Source organism: Ambystoma mexicanum, chromosome 13 (assembly GCF_040938575.1).
Source record: "Ambystoma mexicanum isolate Mex_15411 chromosome 13, UKY_AmexF1_1, whole genome shotgun sequence".
NCBI classification, from domain to species: Eukaryota; Metazoa; Chordata; class Amphibia; order Caudata; family Ambystomatidae; genus Ambystoma; species Ambystoma mexicanum.
In genome coordinates, this window is record NC_090938.1 from 689,051,033 (window position 1) to 689,072,731 (window position 21,699).

General features: G+C 50.8%; 1 protein-coding gene across 1 annotated transcript in view; it reads left to right on the forward strand.

Annotated features, from left to right (window-relative positions):
- The window catches only part of ERBB2 (erb-b2 receptor tyrosine kinase 2), a 343,410-nt gene that overhangs the window by 212,518 nt on the left and 109,193 nt on the right, over positions 1 to 21,699 (forward strand). Inside the window, exon 7 of the mRNA XM_069634737.1 lies at positions 5,768 to 5,909. Within this exon, the coding sequence (XP_069490838.1) occupies positions 5,768 to 5,909 (142 nt within the window). The remainder of the gene's footprint in view (positions 1 to 5,767; positions 5,910 to 21,699) is intronic.

Sequence of the window (21,699 nt, forward strand, 5' to 3'; positions counted from 1 at the left end):
CCAGGCATCCGGATCGAGTCCATCAGCTCTGGGAGCAGGCATCCAGATACTTGTTAAAACCCCAGCAGCCTCGGCTGGGGGCTGTTTGGGTTCAGTCCTGGCGCCTTAGGTGCCAGGCTCATCTTAGAAACCAGTCCTGGCGCCATAGACGCCAGGCTCATAGACTTTACTCACCTCATGCAGACCATGCTGCAAATGAATCCAAGCCAACGTGAGGCCTGGATGGGACTATTTTATTACAGGGACTATTTTTTACTCGGGTGTGGTTCTGGGGAACTTCTTACCTGGAACTACTTTGAAGGCTATTTAAACCACGCCCGAACAGCAGCACACGCTTCGCGTTATTCTGCATCCTGCAGCGTAACGCTCACCTTGCCTGGAAGTCAGCATCCAGTCTTCTGCCACGGCCACCTCAAATCAGGAGCTCCTAGAAAAAGGGGAAAGCAGGAGAAAAGGTTAGATCAGACATAATTTTAATTCCTTACCTGATTCCGGATCCAGCACGTCTCCGAGCCTGGAAAGGACATTATTCCAGCACGCGTCGCATCGCCAGCAGCAGCGCCGCATAATACTCACCAGTCCACAGCATCTTTCGACTCAGCGCTGCCTCCATCATTTTCTTCTTCGAACTCCAGCACCTGGGAGAAAAACAAAAGAAATAACAAGGTGAGCAAAGAGAGTCGACAAATACAATCTCTTACCACCATAGGCTTACCTGATTTACCACCGGAGGCATTACCCTTTTAATACGCCTCATCTTCATATGCCGCACTTACAAAGGGAGAGAAAACAACAAGTTAAACTCATGCAACTTTTACCGGACAGTGTTGGGTAATACAGACTCTTACCTGAACGCCATCAGCTGCTCCAGGCAATATTCTTTTGGACCAGCTGCAATTCAACAAGGGAATGGAACAAGAGTGAACATCGGACATATTGAACTCTTTGAACTTTATAAACCCCGGAGTCAATATTCCTCCGGAACTCCTCCACTACAAACCAGTGAAGTAACTGGTATCTACGCGCCCCTGCGTGCCACGCAGGATGGAGAGCTCAACATTTAAAAACATAAGGTGAGGTTACTAAAAGGCGCTTACATCAGGCATTCAGCCCATGCTAGCGGAGGGGAGTTCGCACAGGGGTTGCATTTTGACAGTTCATCAGCTCACATATCCAACAGCTTGTGAATTCGCTCTCATGTAGAGGCTGTGCACGTATGGCTCTTGTAGGTGTTTGCTATGCACTTCTCCCCTTTCTGCCTTTGTGTTTCCCTGCTTTCACCTCTATGCACAGCCTGTCCAGGGCTTTGTCACTTCTCACAGTTGCCATGGAATTCCCTGATTATAGACCTGGGATTTGCAGTGGGCGCCTAAAAACCGCTACCTGACAATTCTGGTCGTCACATTTAAAGGGCTTCCTGGGCACCTCTCTGGACTGTTGCGCAATCATGCCTCCACTAATTCGAATACTTCCTCCAAGGTGGTGGAACCCGCCATCACTGGAAAAGGCTTGAACCACAGCGGTTCTTATGTTCCCTCTTTCTAGATCAGCATTCCTTCTGATCCACTACTTGCGATCGCACAAGCCTGCTTGCTTGTACAGTCCCATCATTTCTACTCAATGTGTTAGCTATGTGGCCCTACCCTTTTCCTACTTTTCCCCTCACACCTTTTGGCCTGTTTTCCTTTCTGGAACCTATGCAGGCCACCGTCTGGTAACCCCGGATCGGGGACCAATACACAATTTTCTAGCCGGTATTCGAACCTGTGACATGCAGATCACAAAAGCGAGCGCTCAACTCGCTGAGCTATCTTAAACTATAGCCTGCCTTGGTTCCACCTAGCCTCCTCAGTCCTTCTGGTTCTTTCTGGCTATGGGGCTGCCCTCCTTTGTCCTCTCAGCTGTCCTTCCACTTTCTCCCCACCCTCTCTGTTGTTACCATCTCCTCCTCTGCTGTTACCACCTCCTCTGTTACTACCACTGCCTCCTCTTTACTCCAGCTCCTCCTAATCCCTCCTTTTAAAGCACTCCAACACTATCCCACCGCTTGCCCCAGCATTGAGCAGTCGGGGCAGGGTGCTTGTATACCGAGTTCAGTGCAGGCCCCTCAGACTTTGGAGAATACTTCTTTGATGTACTGGATGAAGTTGTAACTGTAACAAGACACACTCGTTATCACTACTCTTAAAGGAGGAGCTGCCCATTTCCCTGTTGCAGCTTTGGGTCTTCTCAGAGGGAGCTTAAACCTCTCCCAATAGGGCAGTGGGCGTACAGGTGTTTCCCTGCAGTTTCTCACAAGGGTTATTGGCAGGATCTGAGCGTCCAGGAGCCAGATTACAGAAACATTGCACCAGTGTAAGTGCAAAGTTGCACGGTATTGGGACTAGGGCAAAGTTTGCCCTATTTTTTTAAAACATTTGGGCATATTAGAAAACTATTGCACCATGTGTTGGGCAGAAACCTGTGCAGTTCCCTTAGGGACCACTGCAAAAGGCTTAAGACTACAGGTGTTGGCAGTAAACCCAATTGGTAGCAGTCTGTACCACCTAGATTTACCTGGTAGCTGTGGCTGAGCAGCCAGACTTCTCTCAAGAAGAGTTTGACAGTATATAGAGTATACAAGATAGGTACCAAAATACAGTAGCACAAGCAAACACTGACCAGAGCTTTGGTATCAAGTATATAATTATTTATTTAAAGACACACTTAGAAACACTCTAGCACTATTATTGTAAGCAAGTTCAAAACACAGTCACTATTAATATATATACATCCTTTATTCCTTATTAGACAAGTCTTAGTTAACACCACTTATTTCCAGACAGAGGTGAGCGCTTAACTAAAGATGGCACTCCAATAAGTTGAGAAAAAGGGAGGGAAAAGGCAGAAATTAGGAAAACCACACAACACAATACTTTAGAAGCACCCAGCAAGGCAGGAAAGTCAAAGTCTACTTGTGAGCAAAAAGTTCAGAGGCTAGGCTCCCTCTTGGAGAGAGTAGAACACCAATGCTCCCCAGATCACACAGTTTAAAAGGCTTGAAAAGTCTTGCGGGGAGTTCAAAGGGGAATTAGTTCAGCTCAGAAAAGTTCAGTTAGCCAGCCCAGGGCCAACCCAAGTGGTAAATTGAGGATTTCAGAGACACCCCACACAGACCGTTGCGAGGGAGGCCAGGCGGACACAGTACCTTGAAAGTGGAGAGAATCCTCCAGCGGGGGCAGTTGTTCCTGGCAGCGGGTGCAAGTCGCGGCGTCGTCCAGAGGAAGAGAAGATCTCGACGTGGAGGAAAGCTGAAGGTCGTTGCACTGCCAGGGAAGAAACCAGCCGCTGAGTTCTCCGGTTAAAAGGTACTACCCTTTTATTCGCGGTAGTGGTAAAACGTGGTATTCCGGTTGCTGGGGTGCTTGGCACAGGCAAAGCGGCCATGAGATGATCCGGGAAGGCAAAAAGGCAGGCAAACTGGTTATCCCCACCAGTTAAAGGAAGAAGACTCTTCGGGATGAAGATTTCCTCTGTCGTTGGAAGAAGTGGTGAGTCGGTTCAGCAGGGCTCCACCAGTGGTGTCGTCGTTGCAGGTCAGCTCAGCTTCTCCCTCTTCGGATTCTTTGGTCCTGTGGCGACGTCTGAAGTTCCAGTCCCCAAAGCCCTGCTTTTATGCAGAAAACCCCCATTCATCAGTCCTAGCTGTCACTCAAACATGCTAAGTGGTGAGCCGGGCGGCTCACCACTGGGCCAATCACCCAAGAGTGCGACTTGAGTTACCGAGGCAACTCGGTCCAGGGTGCCCAAACCCCCCTCCCACACATCCTGCATACCCAGACAGAGTGGCACCACTTTTGGAGGCTTCTTTGGAGAAGCCTGCCTAAAAGTGGAACAAAGGGCTCGACTTGGGTTGGAGTTACAGAGGCGAACACAAACGCCATTTTTAAAACCAAGTCCTGGCGAAAAGACCCAACCGGGGAATAAATATTAAATAAATAACCCGGCGGTATCTTTAACATTGCACCAAAAAGTGGTGCGTCTAAAATGAATGGGAAAATCCCATAGTAAATATTCTTAAGGAATATTTCGTGTGGTAACCACTGCCACCAGCCAGAAACTCGGCGAGGGGGGACTGCACAGTGCCCCCTCGAAAAACAGACCCAGGGGCAATCTAATATCCCCTACCAGTACTTCAACAATATGATGGTTTTTACTGGTTCTGCTCCCAATTTAAGGCTAGTAAAGTCAATGGTGACTTTACATGCCCTGGGAGACAGTAGTCAGTCCCAGGGTATGGAGTCTATGTTTGGGGGTTACACAGCACCCCTGTGTTACTGCACTGAGGGTGCTGTGTAACACACTTACCAAAAACCACATGAAACACTATGGAGTAAAATACCCCATAGCCCATTAAACACATTGCAAAGTCAAAGGATATCTCAAATCATGTCTAAGAGTGGGAGAAAAAGAGTCTCACTCTTAGCAGGAGAAAAAAATAAACCCCAAAAATCCAGAAAAGCTGCTGGGGGACTCACTAGGTTTGGGAAATTAGCCTTAACCGAGAATTCTCCCTAACACCATCCATGACAAGTGCAATTTAGCATGGTAGAGGCCCCAGTGCAAGAAAGATACATTTTCACTGCATTATTGCAACAGGGCAAAGTTTGCCCTAGTGCTGATAAGCAATGGTATTAGCACTAGGGCAAACTTTGCCCTGGTGAAAAAACGCATCCAGAATGTATCTTTCTTGCACTGAGGCCATTTTTGCATAGGTGCTTATACAATGCCAAGGTGCAGTTGGCATGGTGCAATAGTTTTTTTATTATGGCCTAGTGTTTTTAAAACTAGGGTACACTTTGCCCTAGTGCTAATACCGTGCAACTTTGCCCTTGCACCGGTGCAAAGTTTCTGTAATCTGGCCCCAGGTCTCTTCATGATGGCCAGTGGTTTGGGGGCAGCGGAGTGTTCAAGGATCCGGCGCAGTGATGCTGGCGACGATTAGCGCTCTCTTTCTGTGTCAAAAAGCTTTTTGATATTGAAATCAAAGCTCCATAAAAACGAGAACCCGTTTTCAGCTCTGATTTAAATGAATAATGATGCTAAACTGTTTGTTGAAAAGTTCATGCCTGGCCAGATTGAGTCCATGCCACATATATCGTAATCTTTAAAGCCACAAGACAACACCAGGTCTCTTTTTTATGAAGCAATGTTATTGGCAAATCGGTTCCATGTCATTTCATCGATGGTAATTAGTTCGTGGTAATTTACTACAAAGTAATTACTTAGAAATGTTACTTTGAATGTTTTTTATTTATTTTGGGGGTCCACCCCATGTGCCTCCTTCCCCTTTATTACTACCCCTACCCAAAACCCTCCCCATCCTACCTCTTAACCCATAAATACCCATCTTTTTCGACGTAATTACTTAGAAATGTTACTTTGGATATGTTTCTATTTATTTTGGGGGGTCCCCCCATGTGCCTCCTTTTTCGAAGTAAATTGCCACGAAGTAATTACTGTCGAGAAAACTACGTACAGACCCTTTGGGTCTTTATAAGGGGCGTTAACAGTCTTTTTCTGGAACTGTTGCAGTGCTTTTTGATGTCTAACAGCACCTGCCCCCTTTTAGCATTTTCATGGGGTCAGTTCAGGCAGGTTCGGTTATATTGCTTTTGCAGTGTGCACGTGAAGGTCTCATTGGTTCAGTGGGTCCCCAGCCTGCAGGGGCCACAGCTGCGAATTGATGAGCGATAGTGTGATGTTGTTTTTGTGTGCTCTTTTCCAGGCCTGCCTACACTTCAATCACAGTGGCCTCTGCAAGGACTACTGCCCGCCCCTCACCAACTACATTCCTGAAACCTTCGAGACTGTGCACAACGAGAATGGGCGCTACACCTTCGGCGCCAGCTGCGTCACCGAGTGCCCATGTAAGTGCCTTTTCAAAGGAGAGCAGTGTGCCATTGAGTGCCCTTATGAGAAGTGATCAAGTGCCCTGTGCAAAAAAGGAAGCGTACCAAAATGTCACCCTCACAATTACGACGTTCCCCCCCCTTACACCACATATATATGTGAGGGGTATAGAATATAATATTAATATAGGGGAGGCTGCGGCGGTCTCCCCCCGCATATATATGTGGTTTAAAATGGTTTTAAAAAAAGTCTGCATTTTCGGCTGTCGCAATAATCACATAGATCCATACAAAAAAGGCCTTGTCGGGAATATGAAACATTTTTTCAAAGCAATGGAGCGGGCAGACCTGAGCATATGGAGAAGTAATGTATCTTTAAATGAATTAGGCGTACATGGAAATGGTGAAGTCTACATGTGTGCAGAGATGTAGGTATTCGGGATGGACATGCGCTGACCGCGCGTGAATGCTGGCCTGGATTCCCTAAGGAACCAGGAGAGGCCAATATGTTCAGATGATTACAGGAAATGGATACTGGTCTGCAGCTGGCATCGGCCATTTATAATGGCAATACACATTAACGTGCCCAAAAATACTGTGCCCCCAGGGCGGAATGGGAACATGCCACTGGTCGACTTTCTATGGGAAAGTGAATGGGAGGGCACATGTGCAGTGCTCTCAGTGGCGGAGCCAGGTTTTGATGCCAGGGGGTGAGGGGGTGAAGTGCTCCTCAGGGGGCGCCGCACCAGTCTGCTCAGAGGGGTGGGTCGCAACCATTTCCTTACTTTTTGTGGGTATAACTAGGAACTGTTGATAGGGAGGAATAACTTTTCGTGCTGTCTGTATGTTGCAGCATTTATTTGGTGTTCAATTATAAATTAAAACAATGACTATAATTTGAATGTTTGAGCATTCTTTTTCTCTCCTTCCCTGTCTGCAAACTGCTAATTGGGAAGCTTCAGATTCAAGGCAAAACTGTCAGGGTTTTTTTTACCTAGAAACCAGCCCGCTTCTGAAAGCATTACAAACCCACGTTATCCAGTCATTGCATCGAATACAAAGCATTGAATGCCAAAAGCATAGAAAAAAATGCATAGAAAAAAAGCATGGAATGCAGTTTTTTCAAAGGTAAAGGTTTTATTTTAATTATAATGGGTTTTAAGGGTAAAATACGGGGGCATGGAGGGACCCCCCATTAAAAAAAAATGGGTGAAAAAAATGTTAAGGCATTCGATGATTTGGCATTCGATGCAATCGCTATAAACCCAAACCCACATATTGCCAATGTTAATTCTTTACAGATAGCTCAGCTCTCCGGGGAGACGTCTTTTTCAGCACAGCAACATTTCAGCCAGCTTGTGGCATCCGTTTACAGCACATTTTGCAGCAGCAATAGAAAAAAGCCATATCATTTGCAGGAAGGTCTAAACATAACCTCTCAGCAACAGTCCCCTAACCTGCTGAGTTATCTTTTCAGCATTCCGCCTATAGGATTCCCTGCTACTCCCGCACCTGCAAAGCAAATCTGGCATGCCCACCCCATCCAAACAAATTTCAGATTGTCCATTAATCAGGCTCCTTTCCAATTAATTTTGAAGTGAGCAGCAGTTGCTCATTTAGCAAGGTGCATGCTAACACGTGACCAAGCCTGAACCCAGCAGGAGAGGAGAAATAAACCCTGCCACAACCAGTGATTTAGATGAGCACGGCAAGGGGAACGGGTGCACCTATGCCCTCTGCCCCCATGTACTCGGCGCCTATGCATATATTACTGAGCCCCCCACTTTTTTTAAGGACTTGAGCCCTCTTCATTTTGTTAAGATTTGCATACCTAAAAAATACTTACTTCCCTGCCTCAAGACCTCCCAGGTAAATTAGGCTTGATCACTCTATATGGCAATCCTGCGGTAGACACAACCTGCCCCGTCTGCCTCAGGGCTAATCCCTGCCCTGATATCAAATGACATCCTTGGAACTTGCTTGGAGTTTATTTCTTTTGACAGTCAAAATGATCCTTACCTTATCTTACGCTCTGAGATAAAGGCATATTGCCACTGTGTACAATATGGCCAAATATGTACACATAAAAAATTAAAGTGAAAAATACACATTTTACCAGTTCATCCAATTGAGTATGACCTCTGCTAAAAGATTGATAGCGAGACAGTGGATGCCTGTGTCGGCACACATGACATATGAATGGTTGAGAGATAATGTATTGCTACAGTGTAAATTAAGGAGTGACCAGGGTAAAGATGTATGGTGCAGAAGTTTGAGCAATGATTGTAGCATATCCAGTCGTGCGACCCTTCATAGCCAAGTATGCATAGATATTACTGTACTGTAATCTGAAATAATTAAATCCAAAAAAGGCAGCTAACAAAAAATGTGCCCATGTGCAGGCCCTTCCATGCTGTCTGCATCCTAGTCCTTCACCGAAGGGGGTTTGGCGCGGGCAGAGTCTTTTCTATACATCTCCGGGCACAGGACATAGTCACCTGGTAGCAACCTAAAATGTACTGTGAGGAGTCAGAGTAAGGAGACACTGGCACACGTAGTGATTTTGGCAATAGTGCTTTTATTCAAATAATAGGGGTGGGGAAAAAGGCCTCACTACCCCTATGATGGGTTTTCCTGGCTCAACAAAACAAGCTAATGGACCAATCTTTGTCAGGATGTCCAAAATAATAATCACTGTCCTGTGTCGAAAACCTAACCTGACCCTCGCACTCAAAGTCTACTATAGGAACAAATGATATGTTGTTGGCTGCCTTCCTGCAGCTTTTATTCCTTGTCGATGTCACCACCGTCTAATTGGTACAATGATGACACTTTTAAGGAAGTGACCTTCTTCCTTAATTGATGGCAAGTGATGCCAACTCAAGTCCAAGGGGACAGCCCTCTTCCTTGGTCGTACTGTCAGATCTTATAATGCCAAGGGGACAATTCCCTTCCCTGGACTTTCCACAAATCCAACTCAAAGTGTACAAACCCAAAGTCATACAATCTTACTAGTAAGTTTCTTTTCTTAGGTCACCCACTAATTGGGAAGTAACTTCTCTGTGAAGTGGGTCTTATCATGCCAGGGGGACGATCCTCTTCCCAGGTCTTTCCTTCAATGGGTAACTGTTTAGGTAACTTTTCTCGGGTCGTTGGCAGACTTGGTCAGTACCCATGCCGGGTGTTGCAAATGTTATGCTAAAACACTGGGACAAGGAAGAGTAGGGGGCATTACCAATGGTGTTTAAGCTACTTTCATTATTCCCCTCCTTTCCCTGCCCTCGGTTAGGGGTTTCTTATTGGTCTCCTCGTCTTTGCCAGACTGGATATACTCGTCTGCCAAGTATGTTTGTTCTCAGCAGATACTGGAATCAAGAAAAACGTTCAGCTGGCAGTTACTTATTGTCCCTCCTCTTTGTTGGTGTCCAGTGTTTAAGTTCAGGGAATGTGAGAGTAAATGTGGCTTACTTCATTCTTTCATTCATAAGTCGCCCCTCCCCCCCATCTGTGGACATACCTTTTAACTCAGCACTGCAGCACAGTTCTCTTCCTAGCTGGTGACTGAAACATGACAGTCCCCAGAGACGTTGATAATATAACTTTATAGACCTTCAGCGAGGGCCGTACTGGGTGTTATGGGCCCTGAAGACCGAGTTAATGGCTTCAGCGAAGCAAGAGCCTTTAACAAGGTTTGAGGGCCCATAACGATGGACCAGCCCGAGGGCGAGGTCTATAAAGCTATTAGAACCCATGGGTAAACACACAAAAAGTTTATGTAAAAATATATATTTTGAACACATTTTTTGGGGGGGAAATATTTTACGTAGAATATTTAGGTTTATAAAGGGGAACAGTAGAGGGGTTGGAACCATGCCCTCGGAGGAAGGAGTTAGCAGGTGTGAGTGTGCGACAGAACACAGAAAGTGGAGACCGGAGGAGTACATGGAAGCCAAGTGAGGACCACAGAAGAGTGAGGCACAGCAGAGAAAGGATAGTTGAGGGGAGTGAGTGAGTGCACAGTGAGGAGGGAGGGGGCACAGGGAAGGTAAGTGAGGGAGCATAGCCTGAGGTGCATGCTCTAGCTCACGGAATAGGGGGGGGCAGGACCGGCATTAGCATGAATGCCCTATTCCAGTGATTAGCTCCCTGCGAGGCACCAGGGGCGTGCACGGAGGAAGGTGCCAATTTCCACAGGGCTCCGCTGCCACTAAGGCAGGTCCTGCGAGTGAGAGGGGTCCCTCTCTGACTTCACTGCGATCGTCATGCATTTAAAGAAAATGAAAAAAAGCATGGTATTTGTAGGCAAATATTATTTTAACCCTTTAAGTGCCATGGGTATTTCTCCCGAGCGCCGGGGCCTTTTTTGGTGATTTCGGTATGTGGCCATTCAATGGCTTGTAACTTTTTTGTTACATGAGATATCTTGGCCAAATTTGGCTCCTTTTTTCCCACATGTAGGCGGTCGTAACGCCACCCAAGAATCCTAGGTTGCTGTAGGGGGTGAGAGAAAATAAGCAAAAAGGGCAAACATTTTGGGTTTTTTCAAAAAATGCCAATAAAATGATGTACAAAGAAGCCTGTGGTTTTTTCCTTGTAAGAGCTAGGAAAAAATGGTTTGCTGTGCGGAGTTCCCCAATTTCCTGGCTTTCAAGAACAGGTTGAGTGGAAATGGAAAAAAATTATATTGATGTGGTTATCAACCGTTTTGTGAGAGGTAGGCGATTTTGGCCATTTTTGCCAATTGAACATGCATGGACGGAATGGAAGAAAAGGGCAGGAAAGCCGAACTGAAGGACAGAAAGGCATATATTTCTGAACAGTAGACAAAATTCCAAGTTTAGGAAGGGGTGATTTGCGTAGGTCAGACAACAACTAGGTTGGGGAAACTGCCATCGATTGGGGGAAAAGCGGGAAAAAGACCGAAAAAAAAGGTATGTGTTGGACATGGTTGGCTTGGTACGGCAATGGCTTCTATGAATGTTGAGAAAAGCAATGCTCCACTACATTCCCCCTACTCTTGCAGTTAGGAGAGCACACATTTTTTGTAGTGTTTTACAAAACAAGCAATACCACAAGCCAAACACTGGAGTTTTACGCTCATGGCCTGACCAGACGCACTTAGCATGTGTAAATCGGGAAAACCAATGTGGTGAGGAACGGCAAGCATACATTTTTTGAAAGAGCACAGGCAGACCTTTTCAAGGGTAGGTGACTTGTGCAGGTTACAAAAGTGTATGGTGGCTAAAGCAGTGACTAAATGTAGGTCACATTTGGGAAATGAAAGGGTTGTGAGACAAAGGGCACCAGCAAATGGGTCCAAACGTTATGAAAACCACACAAACACAACACATGGCCTATCGTCCCACATTCCCACAGGTGTCCCGATGAAAACTGTACCTCACATGTGTGGGTGCACCTACCTGGCTGCCAAGGGGAAAGCCTAAAACACAAGTAACCCCAAGTCTGTTTTCAGAGCGGAATCTCAGACATTCTGCCGACCGGCACAACATACAGATGTGGGCCTCGTGTGTCCAAGCCACCAAGGAAAACGGGGAACCCCATGCATTTCCGAAAAGAGGACACCCATGGGAATCCGCAGAGGTATGATTTGCGCACATCGCCCCAGAATTTATTACCCAGACGCCCCCGCAAAGTCCGAAATGTGGGGAAAAAATGCATTTACTGCACATTTCGCATTGCGCACCCATCGAAACACGCCCCCAACAACACATGGCCTACCGCCCCACGTTCCCACAGGTGTCCCGATGAAAACGGTACCTCACATGTGTGGGTGCACCTACCTGGCTGCCAAGGGGAAAGCCTAAAACACAAGTAACCCCAAGTCTGTTTTCAGAGCGGAATGTCAGACATTCTGCCGACCGGCACAACATACAGATGTGGGCCTCGGGTGTCCAAGTCACCAATGAAAACAGGGAACCCCATGCATTTCCGAAAAGCGGACACCCGTGGGAATCCGCAGAGGTATGATTTGCGCACATCGCCCCAGAATGTATTATCCAGACACCCCTGCAAAGTCAGAAATGTGGGGGGGGGGGGAACGCATTTTCCGCACATTTCGCTTAGCGCACCCATCGAAACACGCCCCAACAACACATGGCCTACCGTCCTGCGTTCCCACAGGTGTACCGATGAAAACGGTACCTCACATGTGTGGGTGCACCTACCTGGGCGCGAAGGAATAAGGCTAAACCACTGCTATCCCCCCCCAAAGGGTTTGGGGAGGCAACCTACAGGTTTAGGCCTGGGGTGTTGCAGCCATCAAGAAAAACAGGAACCCCCATGCATTTCCGAAAAGAAGACACCCGTGGGAATCCACAGAGGTATGATTTGCGCAAATCGCCCTAGAATTTATTACCCAGACACCCCTGCAAAGTCCGAAAAGTGGGGGGAAAAACGCATTTTCCGCACATTTCACTCGGCTGACCCATCGAAACATGCCCCCAACAGCACATGGCCTACGGTCCCGCGTTCCCACAGGTGTCCCGATGAAAACGGTACCTCACATGTGTGGGTGCACCTACCGGGGGCGCAAAAGGAAAAGGGTAACCCACTGGTCACCCCAAGCCTTTCGCCGCTGCCCATTTTGTTCATGTGGGCAACCTACAGATTTGGGCCTAGGGCGTCGAAGCCAGCAAGGAAAACAGGGAACCCCATGCATTTTCCAAAAGAGGACACCCGTGGGAATCCACAGAGGTCTGCCTTGCGCAAATTGCCCCAGTTTTTATTAGCCACAATCCCCGACAAATTGTGATATTTGGTGGGGAAAAAACACAATGTTCACTTTGTCTGGGGTTCTGGGTAATATATTCTGGGCTGCTTCGCGCAAGTCAGACCTCTGCTCATTCCCACACGTGTCTTCTTTTGGGAAATGCATGGGGTTCCGTTTTCTTTGCTGGCTTCGACACCCTTGGCCCAAATCTGTAGGTTGCCCACATGAACAAATTGTGCTGTGGCGAAAGGCTTGGGGTTACCAGCGGATTACCCTTTTCCGTTTGCGCCCCCTGTAGGTGCACCCACACATGTGAGGTACCTTTTTCGTCGGGACACCTGTGGGAACGCGAGAAGGTATGACATCTGTTGTTGGCGACGTGTTTCGGTGAGTGGACGCAGGGGAATGTCTCTGAAGTTGGCTGGACATGCAGACAATTCTCAGACATTTCGCTCTGGCCACCCACCGAAACACACCGCCAACAACACGTGGCCTACCTTCCCGCGTCCCCACACGGAGAGAGGGCCACCACAAAAGGTGGGGCATGACCCCCAATAGGGGGTCATGCCCCACCTTTTGTGGTGGCCCTCTCCCCCCCCACCCCAAATGGAGGTGGGTGTACCTCATGCAGCCGTTTGTAGGAGGCCCAGGGAGGCCTGCATGAGGTGCTCCTGCCACCCATTTGGGGTGGGGGGAGAGGGCCACCACAAAAGGGGGGGCAGGACCCCCAATAGATGGGGCAGTAGGGTTTGGGCACCCTGGGGGCAGATTGCCACACTAATGTGGCCATCTGTTCCAAGCGAAGTTGGGTAAACAAAAAAAAAATACAAATTCATAGGCTGCTTTTTAGGGGGGGCTGAGGGCCACCCTAAATTGGCAGCGAATGATGTACTGCAACAGGGGGTCCTCAACCCCCCCACTCCAAATGGAGGGCCCCACCTCCCTGGGGGCACATAGGGGGGCCAACCTCATGCATCCCTCCCTGGGGTCAGATGCCCCTTCCTAGGAGCAGATATCTGCCCCCAGGGAGGGTTACAAGGGGAGCCCCCTTTCTACTTCGGTTGGGGGGCATCCCCCCCTTTCATTCAGTAAAAAATCCATGTTGGCTAGTGGCCCCCCACCCCTTCCCCCACCCCCTTTTCCCATCATTTCCCCAAAAAATTGTTACCATTCCCTTGGGGCAGATGGTCAGCCATCTGCCCCAGGGTTCACATGCATGTGCCCCCATGCTTTGGGGGCGGGAGGGGGGAGAGGGCTGCTTACTTGAAGCAGCCCCCTTCCCGCCCCATCTCACAAACGGATCCATGGTGGTCTAGTGGGTTGCTGGTCACGGATCGAGCGCTCTGCGCCGATCGTGACCAGCAATGCCTCATATATGTGGTGTCCTTGGAAAGGGGAGAACCTCCCCTTTCCAAGGACACCACTTTTTGCCAAATCCCTGGTGGTCTAGTGGGCCCCAGGGCCCCATACCCCCTCCCACCTCCCCTCAATTTTTTTTTTCTTTTTTTTCCCCTTTTCACCCCTGGGGGCAGTGATCATCTGCCCCCAGGGGTCTCTGGTGCTGTGGCCCCATGCCTTGGGGCCACAGGGGGAGGGGGACACTTACCTAGTAAGCAGCCCCCCCTCCCCCTGCATCACAAACGGATCTGTATTGATCCAGTGGCATTGCTGCCCGCGGATTGCGCGCCCTGCGCCCGATCCGCAGGCAGCAATGCCACACAATGGGTATCGTTGTAACAGGGAGAATCTCCCCTTTCCAATGATACCCGCCTCGATCACCGGCTTGAAATACAGCCGGAGATCGAGGCGGACAAAGAAGGTCTCTTACCTTCTCCAGCATGGGGTCTGGCATGGATTCACATGCTCATGAATATTCCCCGTCGTCCATGCCAGCCATCTTCCGATTTTTACCGCATGTTCAAGTGTTGGGATCCTCGTGCTATTGCTTTCGAGCTTTAGTGCTTTTTTCGCGCTTTTTACTTAGGAAAATGTTCTCTTTTTCGGTCAAAAGAGCCTGAAGCTCCACCGTTTCTTTATCCGATCAACGGGGACCCGTATCGGATTCTTCAACGCCCCTCAAGGGTGAAGATTTCGTCGAGCCACGCTTTTGGAGGACTCCAGAAGTTTCTCAGGCCCATCTCGATCATGGCCCAGGAGAAGGGAAGCTCGACGCCCGGAAAGCTGTTCAGGGTCTGCCCTGGATGCCAGCTTCAGAATGTCTTTAAGGAGGACGAACACTCCCTCTGCCTCTACTGCCTGCATGAGGACAAGACGCACGTGGAGAAGGACTGTGCGTTTTGCGGCAATATGTCGGAGCGGACCATGAAGGACCGCCATCTGCGTCTCGCTAACTGGCTGGAAGGGAAGAGCCCGTCAGACGAGAAGAAGAACAAGTCCGAGCGGTCTTCTAAGACCTTTGAGGGCGCCCCGGCGAAGGGGGTCCAACAGAAGGCCAAGCACCACGAGTCCGCTGGCACCGGGAGCGCCGAACGGTCGGGCTCTACAGGCGCCAGGCAGGGCGCATCCTCCCCGGCGAATAACCACGAGCCAACGCTCTGGCTCGGGTAAGAGGAAGGCCGAGCACCTGGCGAAGCTCCTGGAGAGACCCTGGTCGAGCTCAAAGGCCCCATCGGAGGGGGAGCGAGGCGGTGACCCTCCCCCCAAGGAGAAGGCGGTGAGCGCACCTAAGGTGGTGAAAGCCTGAATCCATCCGGCCAAGGCCTCTATCGAGACAGTCGCGGCGGCCCTGGCTCAGCCTGTGGAGGCTACATCAGTGGTGGCGACCTCGGGGCCCAGAGTCTCCCTGCCACCGCAGAGGGAGTCCTCTTTCATGCCCATCGACAGGACCCCCTTGAAACCTCCGGCGGAGAAGAAAAAGGGGGGGCAGGAGGTCGTCGTGGATTCGGCCTCAACCTCTGAGGAGCTGATCGAAGTCTTAAGCCACGGCGTTGGCGTGGAAGAAGACCAGCCCGTCGGGAGGGACCCCGACGTAGGAGACGACGAGAACGTCGAGGGTGCTGACGGGGCTCCTGACCGCCCGTCGGACTCCCCTCAACCAGTGCCGCAAGACAACTCGGCGGCCATTTTGTTGGCTATGCAGTCCTTATGCTCGGAGATAAGGACGAGATTGCCATTACCACCAACGGAGGAACCTCTCCCGACGGGGGCCCCGGAGCCAGGCCCTTCTGGGAGCCCTCCTCCTAAGAGAAGAAGGATTCATCCTCCACCTCCTTTTCAACCATCGCGCCCTGCTCAGCCCTCCTCCCCGTCCACGACCCGTGGGGATGATACGGGGACTGACACGGCCGCAACGGGCACAGACGACGAGGTTTACGACGAGGATCTCCCGTCGTCACCTCCTCCCCGGGCTTCCCCGCCCGACGAGATTGGATCGTTTCATGCCATGATCGCCAGGGCATCCGAGCTTTTCCAGCTCTGCCCGGTAGAGAAGAAGGAAGGTTTCCTTTATCAACGGCGCGAGACCAAGAGGAAGACGGTCCTCGCTGTACCTCTACTGGACGATATCTGGGATGAGGGTCTCGCCCTCCTCAAGAACCCATCCACAACGCCTGCGAGATGGGACCGGTACGAGAAGAAGTACCGGGTCCTGGACGCGGCCCCCTTGTGCCTTTGGGCACAGCCGACCCCTGACTGTCGTCTCCGCGGCGGCCAGGAAGAAAGCGGGGGGGGGGGCCTCGGCCTCTACATCAACCTCCCCGCCAGACGGCGAGGGAAAGAAATTTGACACGATGGGACGCAGAGTCATCTCATCGGCAGCGACGACGATTAAGGCTGCCAACGCCTTGGCTATCGTAGCCCGCTACGACAGGGAGTTGTGATACAAAATCGTCCCCCTGCTGGACTTTCTACCAGACGACAAGAGGGCGGAGGCCCTAGAGATCTTGCAGGAAGGAGAAGTGGCGTCGGACCACGCCATTACGATAGCGACGGACATCGCTGACACTGGATTTTACCAGTTGGGCAACGGCGTGTGCCTTAGACGGCGTGGATGGCTCAAGGCAACTGACTTCTGTCAGGACGTGCAGACCAGAGTCTTGGACATGCCGTTCGACGGGAACAACCTGTTTGGGAAAACAGTGGACGATTCCCTACAAGCCATCAAGACGGACACAGAGACGGCCCGGGCTCTTGGTGTTCTCCAGCAACGACGGCCGCCCTTTCGGAGCGGCGGAGGTAAGCAGGGTGCCTCCAAAGGTTCCGGCGGCGGATTTTCCACCTATCGTCAAGCGGCCCGGAAGCCAACAGGGGACGAGGCAAGTCGGGCGGACTCCGCCGTCGCCGCCAAGGAGGGCAAGGCGACAAAGCCTTGTCGAAGCAGGACTGAACTGGCCGCGGGGTCGGGCCCCCACCGAAGCACCCCGGTGGGAGGCCGGCTGGCGAACTTCGTCAGCGTGTGGGAGTCCATCTCCACCGACCGTTGGGTGCTGGGCGCCCTGGCCCAGGGTCACGCCCTCGAGTTTCTAAAGAAGTGCCCGCGCGTCCCCCCGTGGCCAGGAAGGAACATCGCGTCCCTCAACTTCTCTTGGAGGTAAAGGCGATGCTCAAGAAAGGCGCCATTGAGCTCGTCCCAAAGAGGCTTCGGGGCTCCGGAGTTTACTCAAGATACTTCCTCATGAAGAAGAAGACAGGAGGATGGCGTCCTCCGACGACTGAACAAATTCATCAAGGCACAGAAGTTCCGGATGGTCACCCTCCAGCACGTCCTGCGTCAACTGGAGGAGGGCGATTTACTGTCGTCGTTGGATTTGGAGGGTGCCTACTTCCATATCCCCATCCTAAAGGGACACCGAAAGTTTCTCAGATTCGTGGTCCAAGGCCATCACTACCAGTTCAGAGCCCTTCCCTTCGGATTGAGGACGGCACCCAGGGTGTTCACCAAGTGCCTTGCACCGGTGGCGGCGCCTGGAGGGGATCCACGTCTACCCCTACCTGGATGACTGGCTCATCCGAGCAAAGACAAAGGAGCTCGCCGCGGAGCACACGGCGAGGACTGTCCAACTACTCACGGACCTGGGATTCTCCATAAACTACGCCAAGTCCCACCTGGTGCCCGCGCAAGACGCACTGTTTCTGGGAGCGAAACTCGACACAGTGGCGCTTCTGGCCTCTCCGTCAGAGGAAAGGACGAGGGCCATCTTGGGCAAGGTGCAGCAGATGCTATTTGCGGACGCGGCCAGGGTGAGGTCCATCAAATGCCTCCTCGGAATGATGTCTTCTTGCATTTATCTCATCCGCCTGTGCAGGCTTCGGATGCGCCCGTTGCAGGAGTTCCTGGACGCTCGCTGGATCCAGACGACGGGCAGCTTCGAGGACAGGATCACACTCGACGAGAGCTTCCGACGAGCGATCCAGTGGTGGGGCACACGCGCGCATCTGACAGCGGGCATGGACTTCCAGACCCCGGGCCACCAGAAGACAGTGACCACGGATGCCTCCCTGGAAGGGTGGGGAGCGCACACCGAAAATCTGCACGCGAGAGGCCTTTGGCTGCCGACGGAGAAGTCCCTCCATATCAACGTCCTGGAACTCAGGGCAGTGTTTTGGGCCTTCAGGTCCTTTCTTCCATCCCTCAAGGGCAAGGTGGTGAGGATCTTCACCGACAACACCACCACCATGTTCTACATCAGGAAGCAGGGCGGTACCAGATCCCCAGCCCTGTCCAAGGAGGCTCAGGATCTGTGGCATTGGGCCGTCGCCCAAGGGATGTTTCTGGTGCGGTTTCATCTGGCAGGGATAAAAAACACCATCGCCGACTCGCTCAGCAGAGAGCTGCGCTCGTGCCACGAGTGGGAACTACGCCAGGATCTAGTGGACCGCCTCTTCCGACGGTGGGGCACACCCCAGATCGATCTGTTCGCGACGGCAACGAACTCCAAGAGCCGGAGGTTCGCCAGCAGGTTTCCACAGCCGAGGAGCATGGACGATGCTTTCTCGTTCCCCTGGGAGGGCCTGTTCCTATATGCGTTCCCTCCATTGCCGCTGTTGATCCGGCTCATCAACCAGCTCAAGAGGTCACGGTGCAGGATGATCCTCGTCGCACCTGCGTGGCCGAGGCAGATATGGTTCCCGGACCTTCTGGACTTGTCAGCGTCCCCGTCAATCAAGCTGCCAGTGGACGCGGATCTTCTCTCCAGGGAAGGAGGCGCCATCCTCCATCACAACCCGAAGTCGCTGAACTTGGCAGGCCTGGCTCCTGCAGAGTTAGAGTTTGGAGGTTACGACATACCGGCCGACTGCAGAGAGATTCTTGCAAAGGCCAGGGCGTCCTCAACTCTTAAATGCTACAGAGACAAATGGAAGAGGTTCTCTGTCTGGTGCCACGCACAGAAGATTAACCCTCTACGGATTACGGCTCCTCAAGTACTGCCATACCTGCTGACGCTGGCCAAGGCTGGACTGGCGCACGCTTCCATCAAGATTCATCTTGCTGCGATCTCCCGATACACCAGAACCACGGGACGGACGTCTTTGTGGTCTCATTGTCTGGTGAAAGAATTCATGAAGGGACTGTTCAGATCATTCCCGCCGGTGAAGGCCTCGGCCCCGGCGTGGGAGCTCAACGTGGTGCTGACCAAGCTCATGGGACCTCCGTTCGAGCCTCTGCACTCAGCTCCGTTGAAGTTCTTGTCGTGGAAAACTGCGTTTCTTGTGGCCATCACCTCCGCACGACGGGTGGGAGAGATCCAGGCCCTTTCCTGCAAGCCCCCGTACTTGACTTTTCACGACTCGAGGGTAGTGCTCAGGACGCACCTCTCCTTCATGCCCAAGGTGCCGTCGGACTTCCACCTCAACGAACCCTTGGTGTTGCCTGTTTTCTTCCCGTCGCCTTCATCGCCGGCTGAAAGGACTTCGCACTCGCTGGATGTGGCTTGAGTGCTGAAGTTCTACGTGGACCGCACGAAGTGTTTTCGGAAGACGTCACAACTTTTTGTGAACTTTAGACCTGTCAATCAGGGGAAGGCTCTCTCGAAGGCTTCCATTTCCAGATGGCTCTCCGGCTGTATCATGTACTGTCATCGGTTGGCAAACTGACCGCTGCCTGGCCATCCGAGAGCCCATTCCACCAGAGCGATCGCAGCTAACACGGCGTTCCTATCTGGTGTGCCCTTGCTGGACATCTGCAGGGCTGCTACGTGGAGGTTGACGCACACCTTCACGAAATTCTACTGCGTCGATCGGGATTCCAGGGAGGAGTCCAGGGTCAGCCAAGCAGTGCTGCGCAACCTGTTCGCCTAAGGTGAGCCTGGTGAGGAGGTAAAAATTGCTTAATGTTAAGTTTTGGATGTAAAGCTTAATATTGAGCCTTTGCCACCTCCCGTGGTTGTGCATGTGTGTACTGCTATGTATTCTTTTATTCATGAGCATGTGAATCCATGCCAGACCCCATGCTGGAGAAGGAACAAGTTACTTACCTGTAACTGTTGTTCTCCAGCATGGGTCTGGCATACAGGTAAGTAACTTGTTCCTTCTCTCTTCCCCGCAGCAGCCGAAAATGGCTGCTACAGGGAATTTACTTTCAGTTTCACGCCGACGTGCGTTACGCACACCGACGTGAAACTGAAGGTAATCCAGCCCCCTGGCAGTGAGGGGGCACCTCCCCCTCACATAGCCCGGGGGTTGGATTACAGTTTTGAGCGATCCCTGCTTTGCAGGGATCGCTCAAAACAAGGTGCCGAAAAGGACGAGCTATCTCGTCCTTGGCACTGCGTGTGCACTGCCAAGGACAAGATACCTCGCCCTTGGCACTTAAAGGGTTAAAGAAGGCCACTAGAGGGGTGGTAAAGCGCTGTTAGTGCTTGACTCTCTGAGCTACAAAACAAGCAAAGGCCAAATGTGCAGGCTATAATGAAACTGCAAGCTATACTGTTTCTTCTAGACCAATAGGAAAGGCATATTCATCAGCCCAGGGTTCTAATTCCGAGCATGGCGCCACCAGCACCAGTAATTGAAGCCTCAGTTAGTTATTATATTGGAGCTTCCATGACACTGCCGCTCGTAGTGAGTCCCCACGAGTAAAACAGTCCTTTCTCCTGGTAGTCTGTCAACCGCAGCCACCAAAGCCTTTGCACTTCGGGCTCCTCTCTAGAGCCCATTGCTGTACCGCAGCATCCCGCTTCTGTTGCTGGGGATTACTTCTCACTCCCGGATGTCTTGTCTTCCTTGTTGACCGAGACCGCCTCTTGTCTTGGCAATGAGTATGCTCTACACTCGTGCAGTGGTGTCCCGGGTTTACTGGTGCTGGTGCGCATTCTGTCTGTGAATGCTGTTGGCCTTCAGATTTGCCTGCTCTGCATTGCAGCATGTCAGCAAACCCGCACCTGAATCCCCAGCTTGTACATCTTCGTTTGTTCAGCGTAACACTTTGCAATCTTGCCTCTCGAATACTTCCACCACGCCAACATTCTTTCCACTTCAAACTACTATGACTACTTTCACCTACCCAACGTTACTACTGCTACCTCTATGACTACTGCTACTATGGCTTCTTCTTTTCTTTTATCGTTGTTCCTCTTCTCTTCTTATTTTCAGGCCGGCTTCCTTCACAGCCAGAAAACTAGAGCGTTACTAGCTCTTTTCCCTTGTATCTGTGGACAGCCTCCTCTTCGCAGTATTATGTTCTCTTGTCACTTGTGTTGGTTTGTACAAGTACCTTGAATGTTCTGAGACAAGAGTTCAGGTTAGAAGGTGAAGGTAAACTCTTTTAGTCATTTTGTTTATTAACCACTGGAATATTGCTCGTTGGTGAGACAACAGTGACTTAGATTTGTCATAGTACACATGAATTTCTATTTTTGCAAAGAGCTTTTCTGTGTACAAGAAACTATATTTTAGAAGTTAGATACCTGGGTCAGGATAGCTCAGGGGCAACGCGTTTGTTTTTCAAGCAAAACAACGCAGAGCAACACAGGTTTGATTCCCGCGCTTAGAAACTGGTTTCCGGTATTAAGAGTGTTATAAAAGAACAATGATATAATTCTGTTTCTGAGGCTTGTGGATCTGCTTAGATCACATGCTGTGCATAGGCCAACATCTAGTGCTAGCCACAGAGTATAAAAT